At 43.4% G+C, this 21,265-nt stretch overlaps 1 protein-coding gene across 17 annotated transcripts in view; it reads left to right on the forward strand.

Moving 5' to 3' along the window:
• The first annotated feature begins 1,758 nt into the window (after positions 1–1,758).
• PTPRK (protein tyrosine phosphatase receptor type K) overlaps positions 1,759–21,265 on the forward strand; it is a 478,138-nt gene continuing 458,631 nt past the window's right edge. For 16 of the 17 annotated variants that reach the window (XM_042475067.1, XM_042475316.1, XM_042475400.1 and 13 more), the window contains exon 1: positions 2,420–2,944. In XM_042475067.1, coding sequence (XP_042331001.1) covers positions 2,815–2,944 — 130 coding nt within the window. In that variant the 5' untranslated portion in view covers positions 2,420–2,814. Of the gene's footprint in view, positions 1,820–2,419; positions 2,945–21,265 lie in introns of those variants that run through there. The other variant, XM_042475146.1, reaches the window with a different exon arrangement.

Consider the following 21,265-nt stretch of genomic DNA (forward strand, 5'->3'; position numbering starts at 1 on the left):
GTATTGTGTGTCTTCGAGTCATTTCTGTCTTATGGCGACCCTAAGGCCATCATGGGTCTTTCTTGCCAAGGTGGGTTCAAGGAGGTTTGCCATTCCTTTCCTCTGAGGCTGAGAGTGTGTGACTTGCCCCAGGCACTTCCAGAAAAACATGGCTAGGAAAGGACCATGGAACTGGAACTGAAACAGTTGGCAAAAGGCTCTCATAGCACCTTTGAGGCTAACTTGAGGTCCAAAACACACTGCAAGAATAATCCAGTCTGAGACTGCTTTAACTGCCCTGGCTCTGTACTAGGGAATCCTGGGAATGGTAGTTTATTGTGGCATGAGCGCTTTCTGACAAAGAAGGCTAAGTGCATCACAAAACAACATTCCCTAGGATTCCCTAGCACAGGGCCAGGCCAGTTCAAGCGCTCTCAAACGCAACTACTTCTATAGTTTCTTGTGGGTTTTTTGGGCTCCGTGGCCATGTACCAGAAGAGTTACTTCCTGACATTGCACCAGCAGCTGTGGCTGGCATCTTAAGAGAAGATGCCATTCCCAGAAGGTGCCAGCCACAGATGCTGGTGAAACGTCTGGAAGAAACTCTTCTGGAACATGGCCACAGAGCCCGAAAAAGCCACAAGAAACTATGGATGCTACCCATGAAAGCCCCTGACTTCCCATTGAACTATTTCTGCAGTGCGTTTTGGACTCCAAAGAAAGAAGTTGGTGGCCTGAGCTTTTGTAGACTTGAGCCTACTTCCTGAGAGGCATCTTTGCATCAAGTCTATGAAGGCTCAGGCGCCCGCCTTCTATCTTTCTTGGCCTCAAAGGCGCTACAAGAGGCTGAGTTTCAGGGCTATGGCTTTGAATTCTAGAACTGACACCAAACCTGGAGCCAGACCAGATATGCCCCCCCTTCCCAAGATGACCCTTCCCGGTCTGCCAAGGGCTCCCTCGGTCCCCTTGCTCTGGGTCTCCTTCCTCCTCCTTCCCAACGACGTTGCATCATGGAGTTGCCGCCTTACTCCCCGGTTTCAAAGAGGAGGATTTCCTTGAAAGGACCCGGTGGCAAGGGACCTGGGAGCAAAGCAATGCAATACAGGCAACCTCCTTTGAACAAACCTTGCAAGGTAACCCCAGGATAGGGACCCCTTTTGCTGTTGGGCTTGTGATGGGACCTCGACTCCTGGCCACCCTGAGCAGGAGATAGATGCCTCCAAGAGCCCGCTCTCCCCCCTTTTCGCAGGGCTTGCAGCTGAGGAACGGGGCCTTGGAGCCCCTGAGCTGAGCATCTAAAACATCCAACCCCCCGCGATCACACACACGCATCTCCGCCGGTGGAAGAAGGAAGGAAGGAAGGGAAGAAGGAAGGGCCAAGGCAGCCCTTCCTCTCTCGCTGCTGAGATCCCGCCTGGCTCGTCGTTTCAGCCGCTGCTCCCCTTGCGCCGCCTCCCGGGGAAAGGGGAGGGGGTTGCGTCTGTCGTGGGCGCCCCTGTCCTGGGGCTTTCCTGGCAACTAGACTGGCCCTCCTTCCCCTGAGGCTGAGAGAGAGTGGCTCCTCCTCGCCCAAGGCCCCCCGCTGGCTCAGCTAGGACTCCAACCCCGCTCCCTAGACTAGTCCCAGGTTGAAAGCACAGCCCGACAGCAGCAGCAGCAGCAGGGCTCCAGGCCAAGGGCGGCCCGCCGTCCTCCTCACCGCCACATGGGGCACCTGCCAGGGAAAGTGGAGGAGCAGACCCAAAGCAAACAAACTCAAACCCAAACCCAGCTAGAAACACGCCCAGCAGCACAGCGAAAGGCCTGCTTCTTAGCCTTCGGGGGACTCCGAGGCTGAAAGGTAGGGCATGTCCTGGAAAAGGAGGACGTGCCTCTTCGCCCGGCCCTTCTCTTGGCCTGGGACTCTGGAGAGCCCGGCCATGATGAGGCCACTGGGCGACCCTAAGCAGGTCCCTCTCTCTCGGCCTCAAAGGAAGGCGGGGGCCAGCCCTCTTCTCTGGCCCGGTCTTGCCATGAACGCCCCCCCCCCCGGCTGCCCTGAATCCAAAAGGGGAGAGTAGGGGTTTGAGTCTTCAACTCAAGTCCCAGAAGTCTATCTAAAACCCAATGCAAGCGCCAGGAAAAGCGACCCCGGCTCAGCAGGAGGAGGAACTTCCTGACAGGATCCCTCTCCCTCAATGGAGGGAGGGGAGGCCTTGAAGCAGAGGGTGCTTTGACTGAGAGTTCCTGCAGGGCAGAAGGGGCTTGGGGTCGGGGGGCCTTGGGGGGGGGTCTGGATTGAATGGGGTGGGCTTGGGCGAGGAGTCCCACTCTCTCAGCCTCAGGGGAAGCCCCTCCCTCGTTCCCACTCTGCTGCTTCCAGCCTTCAGTGGCCGGCCTGCGTCTCGCTGCTCGAGCACCAGGGGGCGCTGCGGGGCTCGGCTGGAAGGGGGCTGCGGGAGGCACCGGCCGAAGAGCCAGGAGGCGCCAGTCCCTTCCTGCTTCCCTGCTCCTTCCTCGGCCAGAGCCCCGCGGGAGGAGGACTGGGCAGCAGCAGCAGCAGCAAGCGAGGCTCCTCCTCGGCCAAGTAACTCCGGCGGAGCCTCCTCCTCCTCCAGGCTCTGGAGGAGATTTGGGGTTTTCTTACCTGTGGCTCCGCACTCGGCATCCCAGCCCTCGCTGCTGCTGCTTGTTGCTTCTTCTTCTTCTTGTTGCTTCTTTTTCCTCCTGCAGCGATCCAGGCAACAACCGGAGGAGCCGGACTGGCCGGGAAGGCGAGCTTTTTTCCGGCTGTGCCTGGGAAAGGGAGCCAAAGCAAGGAAGGAAGGAAGGAAGGAAAAGTTCTCCCAACTGGCCATGGCTGCCGAGGTCGGCGGGAAGACGGCGGCGGCGGCGGCGGAGCTGGTGCTGGTGGCGCTGCTGCTGGGCTCCTTGGTGGGGCCTTCGGGAGCCTTCCTGGGAGCGGCCCGAGGGCAGTTCTCGGCAGGTAAGGGGCGGCGGGAAGGGGCTGTTGCCTCCCCAGGACAGAGACACAGGCTGGCCCCCTCTTAACTCTTGGGCTCTTCCCCACAACAAACCCAACTCCCAGAATTCCAGAGCAAAGGGCCAGGCAGAGAGGGAAAGCGGGGCCAAACCGGGTTATCTCTCCAGTCTGGATGCAGCCTGAGTTGGGATGAAGTCGGCTTCCCAGTCTCTCTCTGTGTGTGTTGTGTTTGTAGGTGTGAAGAGACTCCGGAGAGACTCCTTTGTGGAGGAGCCACGCGCGCCCTAGCCCTTCTCTCTCGAGTTTCTGGAGGGGAATCCCTTTGGTTCTCGCGGGCAGAATCGGAGCGGGAACCCGCGTGGCCCTCCCCGAATGGGTCTGTCTGTCTGTCTTTCTTTCTTTCCTTTTTTCTTTCTTTCTTTCCTTCCTTCCTTCTTCTTTCTCTCTCTCACACTGAATCTGGCAACACTGTTCCCTGGAGAAGCTACTGTTCAGCTTGTAGCAGCATGTGAAGCCAGGCTAAGTCTTAAGTTCCCCAATTCTTATCTTCTTCTTTCCTTCCTTTCACCCTTCCCCCTTCTTTCCTTTTCTTCCTCCTTTCCTTTCCTTTTTTCCTTTTTCCTTCCTTCCCTCCCTCCCTCCCTCCTTCTTTCCTTCCTTCTATGCTTCTTTACTTCCTTAACTTTCTCTTTTGTTCTTCCTTTTTCCTTCCTCCCGTCCCTCCTCCTTTCCTTCCTTTTCGTTTTTTCTTCCTTCCTTCCCTCCTTCCTTCTCTTCTTTTCCCCCTTCCTCTCCTCCTCTCCTTTCCCTTCCCTCCTTTCCTTGGTGGGCCCTGCGCCCTCAGACCTGGCCTGGCTTGCCACTCGGTAGCCATGAGGCGGCGGAAAGAAGAAGCCAGTCAGTCCCTTGGAAGAGAGAGGGAGGGAGGGAAGTCACCGGGGGAGAGGAGGGAAAAGCGAGGAGCCCACGGCCTTCCCGCTCTCCTCCTTGGAGTTTAAGGCCCTCTCTTTTAGAGGAGGAAGAGGAAGAGGAGGAAGCAGGAGGGGGGCAAGAGTTAATAGCCATCTCTCTGGCTCCTAAAGCAAACAAGCTGCGCCTCTGTTGACTTTTGAAGTCTTGGGTAAACTTTGTGGCAGCGGGGCCCGTCGTAAGGTTGCATCCACACTGGAGCAATAACTCGGTTTGGCTGCGCTTTAACTCTTTGTCTGGCTGAGGGCTATGGAATTCTGGGAGTTGGAGTTTGTTGTAGGTCCAGAGCGGAGCGGAGCCCCACAACAAACTCCAACTCCCAGAATTCCATAGCAAAGGGTCAGACAAAGCGTTGCCAAACCGAGTTATCTCTCCATCTCTCCAGTGTGGATGCAGCCCCTGGCTTTGTTTCTGGGAAGGTGGTGATTAAGGCATCGTTGAAGGTTGTGTGGCTTTCTTTCTCCTCTTTCTTTCTTTCTTTCTTTCTTTCTGGGAAGGGGAAAAAATAACAAAACAAATTGCACGTTTGACAGCAACAAAGCTGAAATGCAGAAAGTCTCCACAAACCGGCTTGCCCAGTTTCTCTCTCTCACACACACAAAGAGAGAGAGCTCCAGTGGCTTTAACCATTTGTTACACTGCTCCCTGGAGAAGCCGCTGTTCAGCTTGTAGCAGCATGTGAAGGCAGGCAAAGCCGAAGGTTTTTGTTTCCCTTTTGTTTAAATAAGATTGCTGGCGTTTACTGTGTTTTTCTAGGAGAGCTAAGTTCAGCCCATTCAGGGGGAGCTGTGTTGGCCATGGAGCAAAGGACAGTGACACCCACACTCCACAAAACAGGGATATACCTTTGTGCACAAAATACATGTTGCAAGCTTCTGAAGCACAACTGGCTTCTTCTTCAGGCAAAGGTGTTAAAAATCATACAGGGAGAATTTTTTAAAAATGATGCCTGCATTTTATCAAGATGTTGTGCTTTGTGTTGAGATGATGTGGAGGGACACACACACACACACACACACACACACACACATATATATATATATAGGCAGGGTATCTATGCAGGCGTTGGCCATGGTCTAATTCTTTCACTGGCCAAAGAATTGTTGCAATCCTATCTCCATGTAGCAGAGAGTCGTATGCAGTGGGTTTGTTTTTGAAGTGTCTCTCTTTGGCCTTTGGAAGGGAGACAAGCCCTGAAAAAGGCAAAAAAAGCAGCCTTTACAATTCAGATGGGAAAGACATTCTTCATAAATATTTTATTTATTAGATGGGAAAGACACTCTTAACCCCCACCCCTGTTTTATCAGGACTCCATTAGAATTGACTGAAAGTTTGAATTGGAACACTGCTGGGAATAGAATTGCCTCTGATTCCCAATGTTGGAAATATGGCAAGAGGAGGGGTTTTTTTTGTAAATAGATGAACTATTTCTATCAAATGTCAGTGAAAGATGTGGGTGTTTCGTGCACATTTTGTCTGTATCCTCAGAACGTTTGAGCTAATTTCCTTCCTAATCGAAAGATACACATTTTCCTTTTTGCGTGAGACATTTTCAAAAAATGCGTATTGTTTTTGTGAAAGAGGTGGCAGTCAGCATCTGTTATGTACTCCTTACACACAACTGGCCATTCTTACTCATTTGTCAGTATGTCTGTGTTGCGGCATAAAGGATTAAAATTTCATTGTCGCATTCTTGAGTGCTGGCTCCTGTTGTTCTTAAATGTGTGGTCTCTCTCTCTGACTTTACCACGAAATACTTGTTCGGCTTTATTCAGTAGTATTCCTCTTCCTTCCCTTGTCCCATAATCAACCAAACATGTAATCAATGGATGTCCCACATTTTCACAGTATTGCATGGCTTGGAATGTAGAGTAATGGCCAAAGAGTTACATCATATTCTGGAATTTTACTGAGCATGATGTTGGGACAAAAGAGAATGGGACGGGAGAGAGAGAGAGTAAATTCACAAGCCACCATCAGTGGTGCAAGGGTTAAATTAAACAACTCCAAGTGGTCTTTTATTTTTAGGGTCACTGGATCACTGGAGTAAATTGAATTGGATTACAGGAATAAATTTAAATTATTTTTCTAGTACGTGTACTTAAAACTCCCTGGACATTCAGTGCTTGGTTTCAGATATGTGACAGCCAGACTGGACCTCTGTTGGCTAAGCTACCTGCTGGGATAGAACTTTAAGTTGAATGGCAACTACCTGTTTTTGACATTGGTTCCAATGAGTAGTTAGAACGGAGAATTTTCAGTGGGTTGCTTGTTTATAACAAGAGTACACAATTTGTGCCTGGGAGACCATATTAAGTCCTTAACCATACCATGTGGACCAACATCAGCAAGACCCTGCTCTTAACTCAGCTGATCCCTGCTCACTTGAACTCTAGGGCCTGGTACAGACTGCTGGAAAGCGGCAGTTTGGGGCTGATTTTAGGCTTGGGATTGCAGAGTGACCGTATGCTCCCAAGCCCTACCTACCATGTGGCGGTGCCGCTGCCATCATGGCACCACCCCATCCACATGAGAGCCACCATGATGACACAAGCGCAGCACAGTGTCCACACGTCGCAGCACCATGCTTGCATCATTGACTCATGGCAGTGTGCCAATGGTGCATTCATGGCATCCACCGTGCACACCAAAAAGAACCTGCTTTTAGCAGGTTCTTTTTGGTGCAGAGGGAGGCCGCATGGTTTGGCTACTGCGGCCTCCCTCAGGAGCAAACAGGGCGGCTCCAACCTGCCCTTTTGAGGCAGTCTGCCAAGCCCCTAGGGAACATCTCCTGTTTCCTAACTCTTGAGACAGCACTTTCCCCACTGGTTAACAGTGGCAGGAAAACAGCAACCTTAGAAAGATCCCTCCTAAGCCTCTTCTGATTACCAGCAATTCTGCAGTTGCTCTTTTTTTAAAAAGCCAGTCTTGTTTGGTTGTTGGGAGAGGTTTTCACTTTATGTGTCTCCCACCAATCTCTAGATGTCATTTTAAACCTCCCCATCTCGGTGCATTGGCATATGTATGTGTGTTCAGGTGTACATCTCTGTATGTGCTTCTGTCCCCACAGCCAACATCAGATTCTACTTTTGAGGCCAAAAAAATTCTGCACTTTTGTTTTATGGAGTCTCAGTGCAATGTCCAGCAAGTCTCTGTAATGGGATAGGCAACCACCTGGGGCACTTTTTACCCCTGTGTACCCTGGGAGGCCAAGTGAGTGATTTTTTTAACAAGTCGAACGATTTACCAGAATGAGGGGAGGTAAGTTGAGAGTAAATAGCAAAGTTGCCAGTGGTGGTGGTAATTCTGTGCTGCATTTAACTATTTTGGGGGCAATACAAAAGAGTTGGAGAGCTGCATGTGGCCTTCAGGCTGCACTTTCCCCAACTTTGCTCTATAATTTTAAATTATTTATTTTCAATTTACATTCTTTTAATTCAGCAAGAATTAAGCAAAGGGTTCATTTGCCTTTAACAGAAAAGTTCAAGGTATAGCAGATAATTGACTGTTTCCTTAAATACATAAGGATTGCCAAGATCAGTTTTCTGCACAAAAACTAAGTTGTAAATGTTTCTTCCACCCAAATTTTGTACATAATACGGTCAGCCCTGCTTATCCACAATTTTTTTATCCATGGATTCAAGTGTCCACAGCTTGAAAATACTTCAAAAATATACAAATTGCTATAGGCAAACCTTAATTTTGTCCTTCTATATAAGGGTCACATTTTACTATGCCATTATATTTAATGGGACTTGAGCATCCACAGATGTTGGTATCAACAGGGGGTCCAGGAACCAAACCCTAGCGGATACCAAGGGCTCACTGTAATTGGTTTCTGTAACTCCCTTCAACTGCCTGCTGTTCATTGTAATTCTCATCTTGTGTTCTATATTAAAATGATCAGATTCAGTATAAATATTCACTGACTTGATCGTCATTTAATTAACATCCTTAATAATCTCATCCTACTAGCTATGACTTCAGTATCTTAGTGATGTGCATCACCAGCACGTTAATTGAAATTTTATTGTATTCTCTAGTTTTATTTCTTGAATCAGCCATAAGTGTAGTGGCACTAAGATAAAAGTGAGATAAACTAGTGCTGATATTTATATCAGATCATGCAGTACAGTATTGCACAGCTGACCTAAATATGGCCCACCAATCTGTGAAAATGGCCCTCCTCCAAGAAACTTTCTCATGCCTTCACTTTTTCCCTTCACTATTTAGATTGAAGCACATTTGATAAAGGGTCTTAAAAAGTAAGGGAGGAGTGAGTTAAAAAGAAATATTGATGTGGAAGAATGAAGGAAAACAACAAAATAGACAGATTGAAACAAATGCTTAGATTTATTTTTCTAGGTCTTCTATTCCATAAACAGTGAAAAGATGACTAGTAGCTCCCTTCACTAGTACTCTCAACAAAATTGTGCAGTGTGGCAATTAAAGTTTTCATGCTACTTCATTCAGTACCCCCACCCCTTGCCAGTGCTCTGAATCTTCTCAGCATTTGGTAGTTACATGCTCAGTATTCATTAGGCTGTTGGAGGTCACTCCTTGAGGGTTTTAAAAAATACATTATTACATATATTTTTTGGAACAGGCAAAGATCCATTCAGCAAACTTTGGGGTTCCTCAGGTAATGTTCTCTTGAGCATGTATGTGCTGTTTTTTGTGACGTGTAGAATAACATTTGCAGATTTGAAATTACTGTTGGTGAATTGGATGATGCTTTTGTGTGTATATGTGTGTGAGAGAGAACTATAGGTAATTGGATGAGTGGTTCATGCTGTTTTATGGAACTCAAGGTTTCCCACTAAACTATTGCCTTTTGTCCCTTTCCTTAACATTTAAACTTAATCTCGGTGGAGAATCATTTGACTCTTGGATTTGGATTTTACTTTCTTGGTTTTATACTGTCTGTTCCAAGGCTCCATGGGAGTCAGAGAGCAGGAAGGGAGTTAATAAGTGCCACCTTTTTTATGAGTGGAAGTGAAAGGTTGGCTGATCTTTTTGAAACTTAGCTCTCACTTTTTATTACATTTGGCTGCCACATTTTATAGAAGGGAATTCTCCAGAGAGTTTTCTCAAGATATTTCAGAGTTGAGATAATGGAAAGAACATCCATACAAAACCTTGAAATGGCCAGATCACACCTGGAATAACTGTACCAACTTATACAAAAATCAGCAGAAACAACTGCAGTTCCCTGTTGTTTTTTAAAAGGCACAAGTCAATATTGCTCTCTTGCATATGACGAACCATGCTATTTATCAGTTGTTGTGTACCTTCAAGTTGTTTCCTACTTATGGTGACCCTAAGATAAACCTATAATTGGATTTTCTGAGGCGGAGAGTGGGTTTCCATGGCTAAGTGGGGTTTTGAATCCTCGTCTCCAGTGTCTAACATGCAAACCACTACACCACCCTGGCTCCTACAGACATGGTAAGGAAGTTTTAAAATAGTAACCCAAATTAATTTTTGATTCCCACCCTAGCAACACATGTTCTGCTACACCAACAGTGAATAATAATACAGGTTTTGTTTTTAAATAGCTTTTGCCATATCTGAAGCCATCAAATCCTAAAAGTAATGGGACACAAATAGAACTTATCGAATTGAACAGCTACTTCTAAAATAAATATGTAGTTTAAACTGTTCCAGGGAACATCCATAAGCCAAAGTACCTTATCCTTTAGATATAAATGCAGGTTTTAAAAGTAGACAATAATGTAATACAGTAGTTGCTGTCCTTTGGAATGACTTAGATTTCTGCCAATTGATCACAAATTAATTTCATGGATTTGATCAATCTGAATGGTTCACCTGAATGATACTTTGATAAAAGGCTAGCAGGGCTTATTCACATCATCATTTACTCCTGAGCCATGACCCTTTAAATTCCCAGCTTTCACTTTTCTCCCTAGAAGATCTACCCAAGGCAATGTACAGTATACAAAGTTAGAGCCAGCGTGATGTAGTGGTTTGAGTGCTGGACTACAACTGTCGACCAGAGTTTGAATCCCTGCTTGACCATGGACACTGGATGACCTTGGGCAAATCACATTTCCCCAGGCAAAGGTTAACCCCTTTTGAACAAAACGTGCCAAGAAACCCCTGTAATAGGTTCTCCTTAGAGTTGTCATAAGGCTGAAACAGTTTGAAGCCACACAGTAACAACAAGGCTTGAAGGCAAACAATAACAACAATTTAGATTCTTAACTGATACAAGCATTAATAGTAACCATATAAAACAGAAACTGTTGTAGTTTTCACATAACCAGTCAGCCAAAAGAGGAAATTAAGGAATCTTCTTACTAATTTTAAAGTTTATAGTTATTTAAAGCAAAGAATAAAACATTTAATAATAATTATAATTATTCTATTTATTTATATCCCACCTTCCTCTTGGTACATGGACTCAAGGCAGCTAGTTAATTGACTTGCTAGTTAACTTGCTATAGTTACAATTCTCCACTTCTTTTTGATATTTATTTTAAAAAGCATTGTCTGTCAGATGCTGATATACTCTTGAATTGGAGCTACACCTTTTAATGATGGTTGCCAGTTATCTATCCTGAATATTAGATTACTATCCCCCCCCCCCCTTTAAAAATAATTTCTGGCCACAGAAGGCATGATAGGTAATACAGAGACACTGTCTACCCCAGAGGTGGGTAGCTGTTACCAGGTATTTTTAGCTTGCAATTCACATCAGCCATAGCAAGTGGTAGGGCATGATAAGGGTTTTAGTCTAGAATGGGCCACAGTTGCCCCCAGTACATATGAGAAGAATGGGATATTGCATGTTCATAAATTTTAAGTACACCATCTGTAAGAAACAGAATTTAACTTCCACATAAACCACCCCTTTTATTTGGTGGCCATAAGAGTCATAGAATTATAGAGTTGGGAGACCCCAGCTACCCCATGTTTAATAAAGGCTTCCCTGCTAAATTATCCCTAGCAGGTAGCTTTCCTGCCCCATTTGAAGCTGTCCAGAGGAGGAGACACCTCTACCTCTAGGCAATGGGTTCCACGGCTGAACTGCTCTTACTGTCAAGAGGTTCCTTCTAATATTCAGTCAAAATCTACCCTCCTGTAACTTCCTACCTTCTGGAGAACAGAGAACAATCCTGCCTCCTCCTCCCTTTGACCTTTCCTCATACATTTTGGTTTTCCTACCTCTTATCATCCTTCTTGCCCTTCTCTGAGTTCATTCCAACTTGTCTATATCCTTCTTAAAATGTGGGACCCAGATCTGAATGCAATATGCCAGATGAGACATGATCCATGCAGAATATAGTGAATCTATTAATTCCCTTGATTTGGAAACTATGCTTCTATTAATGCAAGCTTAAATAGCATTTACCTTTTTTGTTGCAGTCTCACACTGCTGCCTTATGTTCAGTTTATGGTCAACATTAATCCCAAAGTTCTTTTTACATGTGGTTCTGATGACTCATATGCCTCCCATTTTATACTTATGTATTTGGTTTTTATGGCCTAAATTTAGAATTTTGTATTTGTTTCTACTGAATTTTATTTTATTAATTTCTGCTAAATTTTTAGCTTATCTAGGTCCTTTTGAATTCTGTTCCTATCTTCCAAAGTGTGAAGCCACCCTCCATGTTTTTGGCAATTTGGAAACTTGACAAGGATTCTTTCTACCTGTCAGTATCTGGCATATTTTGTCATAAGATGGATTTTATCGTAATCTATAAGCTTGTTCAACTGGGTGTTATAGCGTTTTAGATATATATAAGAATTATGTGAATGTTAGAGTATATTGGGATATGATGAGAATGATGGGAAGCATAGTACTAGTGTAAATAGTGATGATTGTTGCCCAGCGCATGAATGTATAGATGTGTGGGGAGGAGTTTTCTCACAGTCTGCCTGTGGGAAATAATAGAGATGGGGCCGGGACAATATTGGGAACTGGGTGAATGAGACTAATATGGTAGAGAGGGTTGGTATGTTTTACTTAGTGAATGAATTAAGATGAAGCCTGGAAGTTTGGGGGGGGGGGGGGGTATTGTTAATGTTATGCCAACGTAGGGGGGGGGGGGCACTTCTGTTTTCATATGTCTTCCTGCTAACAGCTATAGTTTCCCCCCCTCACTAACAAAATTTTTTTGTTTTCTAAAAAGAATGCTTTAGTTCTTGAACGGGGGGGGGGGGAGAGTTCTTGCACCACCCCATCATCTAAGTCAGTGGTTCCTAACTTTTTCTTTGCCAGGGACCTCCCTTTAAATATCTTTTGGTTTCACAGATCCTAACCCCAAAAGATGAGTAGGATACAAAATTACTTAGTGAAAGCAAATGTATGTTATAAGGAGATAAAGAAGGATAACTTAATTGTGGGAAGAGGCATTAAAACAGCAAGAGAAAATGGGCAGTGTGAATTATGTATTGGGCTATATAACAAGAGCCAGCATATTGTACTATGATTCTGGAGATGAGGTTTTGATTCCCCCACTTGACCACAGAAACCCACTGGATGGCCTTGGGTGAGTCACATACTCTCAGCCCCGGAAAATCCTGTGATAGGGTTACCATAAGTTAGAAATAACCTAAAGGCACACAACAACAAATATTGAGGAAATTGACCTGATGATCTTGGGCAGGTCACATGCTCTCACTCTTAAGGGCAGGCAATGGCAAACCTCCTCTCAACAAATCTTGCCAAGAAAACTCCATGATAGGTAGGCCTTAGGGTTGCCATAAGCTGGAAATGACTTGAAGGCACACACCAACACCACCCACTGATGGCACCTGAATTCATCACCGTTTACATCAGTTAGTGGTGAAAGTGAGATGCATTTGCTCTCATGTTGTGTTGATGGGCATTCTATCAATAACGGGTTGGGACTAGAATGAGAAACTAGATAGTACCTTGGGCCCGTTCCGCATGGGCAAAAAGTACACACTCCGTGCGTACTAGGCTTCCTGATGCCCCTAACCCTAATACGCATGTAGCGCATAGAAAATGGCGGCGCCCTATACAGATGGGCGCCGCCATGACTATGTCACGGCTGCGCCACCTCCAAACAAGGCGGCGCGGAAGTGACGTAGTCGTGCTGTGCAAGAGCGCCTGGGGCGATCTTTTGGTGGTGCAGGAAGGAGCTCTGTTTCGGAGCTCCTTCCAGGATATGCGTCACTGGCGCAGCCTCTACACGGCTGTGCCAGCAACGCAAATGAGAAATGGGCCGAGTGGCCCCTTTCTCTTGGTCCCTGCTGTCGCCGGGTGTCCTGGGGGCTTGAAGCCTTAAGGACACCCATTTCCAGGCCGCGGGGAAGCCGCCTTTTTCCGCTTCCTCTCAGCCTGGAAAGCGGCGGATCGGGGCTTCCGAGGCTGCCATTGTGGCAGCTGAGGCCCCGATCCGGCGGGGAAAGGGCCAGTTATAGGCCGCCCCAAACGGGCAGTCTGTAACATGCCCTGGTCTGATCTAGGATGGTGTATGTGTTCTTACATTGTGTAAATCTTTAAAAAGTTATAGACTTTTTAAAGCTGTCTACCTTTACTTACTAGAAAGTCTGAAAATACTTTTCAGTTTAACTATTGAGAATAACACTATTGATCATTCACTTAAGGGAAGAAGACTTCCTTCAGCACAATTCTGTATCTGTTTATTCAGATGTAAATTCTGTTGAGATTTATGAGATTTATTTCCACGTAAGTGAGTATAAGATTGCAAGCTTTGGCTAAAATCCTAAATACAGTATATTTAATACAGAGCATTGAACATAGTGGGTCTTATGAGTGGCTAAGGGCCTGTGCAGACTGACCATTAAGGCCGAACTGGGGGTGGAGTCAGGGTGTAGTGTCAACATGATGTATGCCCCGACTCCACCCCCATGGCGGTGTGATGCCGCATGCTGCACCACATGTTGTGTGACATCATAGTGCTACTCTGGTGCTGCGTTTACATGATGCCATGCCAAAGCAGTGCTGTAAAGCCATGGCACAGTGGCTATGGCACTCTGGAAAGGCCAGATTGAGGCTGTGGTGTGCAGTTGCTGCAGTCCCGACCTGGCCAAGATGGAGGCAGCTGCAGGCTGTCCCTTAGGGGCGGTCTGCACAGCCCCTAATTTAGTCAACACTTGCAGTAAACAACTATGAATAACTTTGCATTCTGTGTGAAAATAATTTATTTATTTTACTGTATTCTGCCTGAAGAATCTGTAATAGGATATCAGTGACCCATTAATGCATCTCTTCTTGAGTGATCAGGCTGTGTTACATGAATAGTGTGTGTTATATTAATATTTCAGTTTCATAATTGTTCTGCTTCACTTCTTACTATTTGCTAAAATACAAAATACTTGCAACTATTCATAAAGTGAAATAATGCTTGCCATTTGGGATTTTTTTTGTCTCTACTGTGACAATGGAGTGTGTATCTGTAATGTAAACCTTTCCTCAACTTTATACACTAATAGAAGTTAAACTGAGCAAGAATGAATGTTAGTCTACAGCCCATTTTAAAAGGATTTGGCCTAGTTGGATTTGTTTACCTAGTGTAGTAGTTCATGTTACTTTTGTGGAGATCACTGTCTTGCCACATTTCTGCACTGACTCTTAGTGAAGGCAACTGGATTAAGAGAGTATTCATATAACTTTGTAGATTTCACTTGCCACTTAAAAAATCTTTGGCATCCTACAGCCACTATCTGTTCAGTATTTTCTCTCAGTTGTCTAGTGATTTCATGGGTTTATTGGCACATCTAGTCAAAAGTGTATATGATAGATAAATTGATAGATAGATCGATCGATCGATCAAGCAGGGTTTGCTTTGTTTTTGTTATTGTAAAAATCATTTGTGCGGTTTTTTAAAATGACCTCTGAAGACAAAAGGCAAAATTTTGACTCAGCCATGGATTTTGCCATGGAAACAGCCACTGAAGTACATTGGCTCAGCAGAGTAAATGACTCCTTTCTTAATTGAATAGTACTTGACCTCATTACATAAAATATGCACCTTGTAGTACGTTTTGGAAATGAGAAAGCCAACATGGTGGGATACTGGGATGGACAAAGTATGAGCCTGGGGCTACATGTGTCCCCCACCCCAACTATTTTTTGCATCCCTTGACCTCATAGCCTCCTGTTGCACTTCAAGGAACAGCATTTGAGTTTGTTGAATAAATAATTTGATCCTGTGAATATTCCCTTATATGTATGCAGGGATGATTAGGCTAGGTTGGCCGGAGAACAGTGTAATTTATCCTTCAACCAGACATGTGATACCTGGTTTCCAGTCCCATTGTGTTGAATCCTATTTGTACACGGAGGCAAATGCTTTTTGAAAAGGAACAGTACGATCCAAGCTCTCAGAACAGGTTTGCCTCTTAACGTGTAAACACAGGAATAATTTCCCTTTGTGTTTCCCCTTCTCAGAGTTTAGAATGTCCAGTTTGGGTTTGTGGCCAGATCCTGAACACATTTAGTTCATTTATCCCTGACAAATGTTGACTAAGGAGTTGGCCTGAGCAACCTGTCTTTGGGTAGGATAATCAGAGTTAAAGCTGAGAAAGGATGCAGATGTTCTTTGGAAGTACTCAGATGGAGGAGGGGAAGATGGATCCAGATTGTTAAACAGGCAATCATGTGTTTTAAGAACCTGAGTAGAAGAGTTTACAGGCTGCATAGTGATCCTGTGGATTTGAAGGAATACCATATGGAATTATTGATAGCATTTTCAGGCTTTTGGTGTACTGTGAGGTTATTGGATAGCTGGTTAGTGTGCTCTAAAAACATCCAGATGTAACCTATAAACATCTTATCCTTGACTTGCCTACATATTGAAATGGAGATAGGCATGTTAGTTTTATGGTTCCAAAAGCGTCTTTCATAAAGTAGAGTCTAATATGGCCCAAACTTGACAGTTGTTTCCTGCTTCTTTTCCCATTTGCTTAAGACAACTGTAAAAGTTTGAAATGACTCCAGAAAATAAATTGAAGCTAACATGCACACAGTGTGTAAAATAAATTAATGTATCCATGCAGTTTGTGAAGCAGTCTAAGTGTGAAGAATGCTGGCTTCAGTCCTTAAGACAGAGAAGCCTCTAAGCAATCAAGAATTCAGGAAAGCACTACAGAGTCACTCGTACTTAATTAGCTTATACTCTAGTCAACCCCTGGAGGATAAACTGACGCGAGGGAAGGAGTTGGTAAATGTTTAGTCATTCTTTCCAGAAGAATGTATTCTGATTTGCTTTTGAGGCTTTATCGGAATGCTGGTGCTGATTTCATAATTGGTCTCTAATTTATAGTTTTGTCTTGAAGCAGCTTCCCTGTGATAAAAATTATTACAATGAAATACGACAAAGCTGCTTCTGGGGCTGCCTTTTTTTTTCTAAGTCTACTGTAAAACCATTACTAAAGGTTTTATCAGTTGCTCATTGTTCTGCCAGTTGAGATCACAACAGGAATTCAGCCACTAGAGAAACTGTTACATGAATGGGGATTACACCATGATGGATAGGCTCTGATACTCATAAGTGTAAGTCCTTTTAATTTTGGTGGGTTTCATGTTCATATAATATACATGGGATTGCAAATACTGGCCAACTTCTCATGTCATAGCAAGCAATGTATCTGAGTTTATTAAACTATGTTGTTGACAAAAGCATGCTGGTGTAAACATCACCCTTTTGTTTCTTTCTGCAACATGTAAACAAACAAGAAAAGCCCTACTAAGCATAGTTTAATATTATATTTAAACCTGGTGGTTGTTGCTCTCAGCATGCCAGGATTGGAATCCAGTTTTAAACTAGCATTTGTTCCCAAAACTAGCTTTTGTAGCATAGACTTAATAGTATGAATATATTAATTATTTTGATTTGTTTATATATTTTGACCTTTTCTGTTCTTGGGGATTTGGATAAGTGCTCACCTTTTAGAGAAAATAATATGTAAATACTGTAACATTATATCAAAATACCATCTTCCTGCTCAATAAATTATAGTACCTAAGCTTTCCATTCTAATTTTTTAAAACCTGGAAGTGGAAACTTGGTTATAAAACTAAGTGCTTTGCACTGATTTTAAATAATGTGCCCCCATTTAACATTTAAGGTGCAGCATGAAATCATAATTTACTTGGAATTTCATATCCTGTAAATCCACATAGTTGCTATCATTAGGTAGTGTGTCTAAAGAGAGTAACCTTAGGCAGATGTGGGCATTGGCCTCTGAGGATGGCATCTCCATTGTTTCTTTTTCATTTATCTCTTCATGTCACTTCACAAGGAGTGTACATTATTATTACATTAATTTATGTAGGCCAGATTCATATTGGGAAGTTACAAATGTGTAGCCTGGAGTTATGCATTTGTAACTGTGTGATGTTCATGATCCCAATTTAGGTTCGAGTTTAGGGGATATGTAGGTAAAGGCAAAGGTAGTCCCTTGACATGAATGTCTAGTCATAGGGGACAGTGCTTATCTCTGTCACTAAGCCAAACAGCTAGCATTGTCCAAAGATGATTCTGGTGGTCATTTGGCCAGCATGACTGCATTGAATACTGTTACCTTCCCACTGAAGTGGTACCCATTTATCTACTTGTATTTGCATGCTTTTGAATTGCTAGGATGGCAGAAGCTGGGACTAGTGACAGGAGCTCAGTCCATTGTGCAGCACTTGCACCTCAAGCTGCCAACCTTCCAATTTTCAGATAATCAGAATTGGTGTCTTAACCACTAAGCCACCGTGAAAGTCCCCTAGTCCCAATTTACCAGGAAGCAAACTGCCGTGATCAACAGAGGTCTGTTCTCCTGTTGCTTGGGATGAAACTGTTCCCTCATCTTTTGCAGAATTATGACATGGAATCAATCTGCTTTTGTCTGTTGCAATGGAGATAGCTCACAGAAGAGGGTGCAAAATATCAGTTAGCAGAAGAGACTCCCATCTATCACAGCAGCTGCTTCCTAGTAAAATGTGATGGGGGGGGGGGAAGTTGGGCCAGAATTCCAAGTGTGGCTCTGTAACTGTGGCAGTTAGGCATTTGTAACTGTCTAATAGGATTCTAACCATAAGTAGTAAATATTATTACTACTGAGAAGCTGGAATGGCTAGTGAGGGATTTCCTCACTATCTACTGTATATACTCTATTATAAGTCAACCTCATGTATAAATCAAGAGCAGGTTTTGGGGCCAAAGTTATGGATTTTGAAATGAACGGTGGATAAGTCAAGGGTAAAACTAAGCAGGTAACAAAAGATGTAAAGGATGATGCAAAATAAAACAATTCTAAAGATCTTTAAAGTTTTTGACAGGCGTAACTGTTTATGCTCACCCTAAAGGCTGAATGGATGAGCTAGTAGAGGGGGTTGATGCTTCTTTTAAGTGCCCCAAGAAGAGATTAACCTCTCACCTTTTATCAGGGCACAGTTCCATTTTTGATAGTACTTATTGACCCGTGGATTAGGCGAGCCAGGTTTTTGAGTCAATTTTTGACTAAATTTCTAGACTTATACATGAATATGTACAGTAGCTTGAATGTTTGTAGGTTCTCCGTGGTCATTATTTTTGCACTTTTTTCTTTGACCTTCTTTAATAATTGTTCCAAATCTGTGATGTTTCCTTTTTAATAGTATGGTGTAATTTGCATAACTTAGATGGTTGATATTCCTTCCTCCTATCTTCACTCCTCCTCCTCTAAACCTGCTCTTTGTGTGACATTTTCTGCATACAAGTTGAACAAATAGAATGCATCCATTAAGAAATATTAGTCTTCTGTTCCTTTTTCAGGAAAAATCCCATTTTTAAAATATACTCGTGTCAGTAACATGATTACATACATTTCTCCCTTGCTTTTCAGCTAAGTAATCTTATTGATGTAACAAGAAATACATGCAACTATTAAGTTAATTAACATAACACACATAGGTCAATATCACATTACACTGTTATAAGCACTGATGTTGCCTCCTGGGGAATTTTGGGGTTTGTAGTTTAGTGAGACTGAGAATTCTAAATGCCCTTCCCTAGCCTGCAAATCCCAGGATTCCACAGGAGACAGCCATAGTGGTTAAAGTGGAAGAATAACAATGTAGTATGAAATTGTCCATAGAATGTATCTGTGCTGCATTTACAATTATAGCTATTTGGTACTGGTTTCAGTCCATAGGTCTAGGGCTGCACTGCAGAGGTGTGGACTAGAGTCCTCCAAGAAATCTGAATACCTTATCAAACTGTAAATCTGAGATTTCCACAGGTAAGAACCATGGAAGTTAAGGTGATAACAAATTGCTATAACTGATATACTCACAGGCTTCAAGTTCCATAAAATGCCTTTGTAGAGATGGTGAACAACTGCCATGAATGCCATGTCTGCAAGTTTATAATCATAGTGGTCAGATGAAGTACTCTGGGTGGGGATGTGAGAAGAAACAATCACTAAATATTACTATGTAGAATTGTCAGCCAAACTCTTGAATCGTGCCAAAAGAACTAAAAACATTCAGTGTGGCCACTGGATTGCTAATGTAATGAATTCCTGATGCTCATTCCCTCCCCAGGAGGGGAATTATGATGTTCTGAATTCTTGAACTGCTGCCATCAGATGTGCAAAACATGTTGCTGTGATGGACATAGATTAATATTGGTCAATTAAAGGACTGGAAGTCACAGCATATGCAGAGAGGCTGACAGAGCTAGATATGTTCACTCTAAAAGAAGAGAAGGGTTAAGGAAAACAAGCGAGTCTGCAAAAATATAGATATTAGAATGTCATCGAGAAGAAAGAAGATACAAATTCAGCATGTCCTCTGGGAACAGTTTTAAATTATAGGGATGTAAATACAAATCGAGCACAAAGACAAGCTTCAAAACTCTTTTTTCCACAGAGTAACTCAATGGCTGCCCAAAAAATCAGTGGAATTTCCTGTGGGTTGGTCCCACAAGAAACAAATAACCCAAGATCTATTTGTTACACGCTTTGTGTGGGCAGCTTGTGGCCTAGCACATGTTGCTGGTTTACAGCTTCCATTATTCTTAACTATAAGCTGTTCTGATTAAGCCTGCTGGGAGTTGCAGACTTAAATAACGTCTAGAGAATCACATGTTTCTTGCCATTGTTTTAGGCTTGTCCTTTGTGGTCAGTGTTTGGAATTTTGTTGTTGTTGTTGTTGTGTGCCTTCAAGTTGTTTCCAATTTATGGTGACCCTAAGGCAAACCTATCATGGGGTTGTTCTTGGCAAGATTTGTTCAGAGGAGGTTTGCCATTGGCTTGCCCTGAGGTTGAGAGAATGTGACTTTCTCAAGGCCACCCAAAAGGTTTCATTCCAAGCAGTGAATTGCCCCCACTCCCAGATCTTCAAAGTCCTAGTCCTATGCTCAAAGTACTATACCATACTGGCTTTCATAGCCAGATTAGCTGTACTGAATAATAAAAAGTAGTCTTATGTCATTTTATATCCCAGGCCAGCCTTATGATTACATTTGGATCATAATGATCAAGTGACTTGTGTCAATTATTTTTTCTTTTAACATGAACAAATAGTTTTTATGTATTCAGAGGGAAAGAAGAAGAAATACAGCTGTACACAAAACTATATGGAGATGGGTATGTTCTGGCAAGAAAATGCACCTCTGATGGAAGGCAAAGGGAGATGTGATCATAGCATTTTGTTACCTTTGTTACTGAGTGGACACACTAGAATATCTCTTGTAAAAACTTGAAGACTGGCTGAACATTGGTAAAATATGTTGTTTGGTAAACATTTCTGTTAATAATAGCTTAGATTTAATTGTATTAATGGCATTACGCCAAACATAGCCAAGGAAGGGGAAACTTCTCCTGGGTCAAATTCTGCATAACAGAATTAGAATTATTTTTTTCCTTTTAAAATTAGTCTTGTAGTCATTTCTGCCAAGATTTGGATGTTTAACCTTATAGAAAATTTGGATGAGTTTATTCAATAAAACCTTTAATTTGTATCCTGTTGTTTTGATTGCTATTACAAAACTAGTTGGGAAGCTTTATAGCTGGCAGATTTGGGCTGGATTTGGACTAGCTCCCAGATTTCTAGCCCTGATGCTTCCAAACTTAATCTAGTTAGTGAAGACAATGATGAAGCTAAACACAAACAGCTAGCTGTCTAATGTTTTGGACACAATACTTTCCTCTCCAATAAAACCTTTAATTTGTATCCTGTTGTTTTGATTGCTATTACAAAACTAGTTGGGAAGCTTTATAGCTGGCAGATTTGGGCTGGATTTGGACTAGCTCCCAGATTTCTAGCCCTGATGCTTCCAAACTTAATCTAGTTAGTGAAGACAATGATGAAGCTAAACACAAACAGCTAGCTGTCTAATGTTTTGGACACAATACTTTCCTCTC

This window comes from Sceloporus undulatus, chromosome 1 (genome assembly GCF_019175285.1).
Source record: "Sceloporus undulatus isolate JIND9_A2432 ecotype Alabama chromosome 1, SceUnd_v1.1, whole genome shotgun sequence".
In the NCBI taxonomy this organism is placed as follows: Eukaryota; Metazoa; Chordata; class Lepidosauria; order Squamata; family Phrynosomatidae; genus Sceloporus; species Sceloporus undulatus.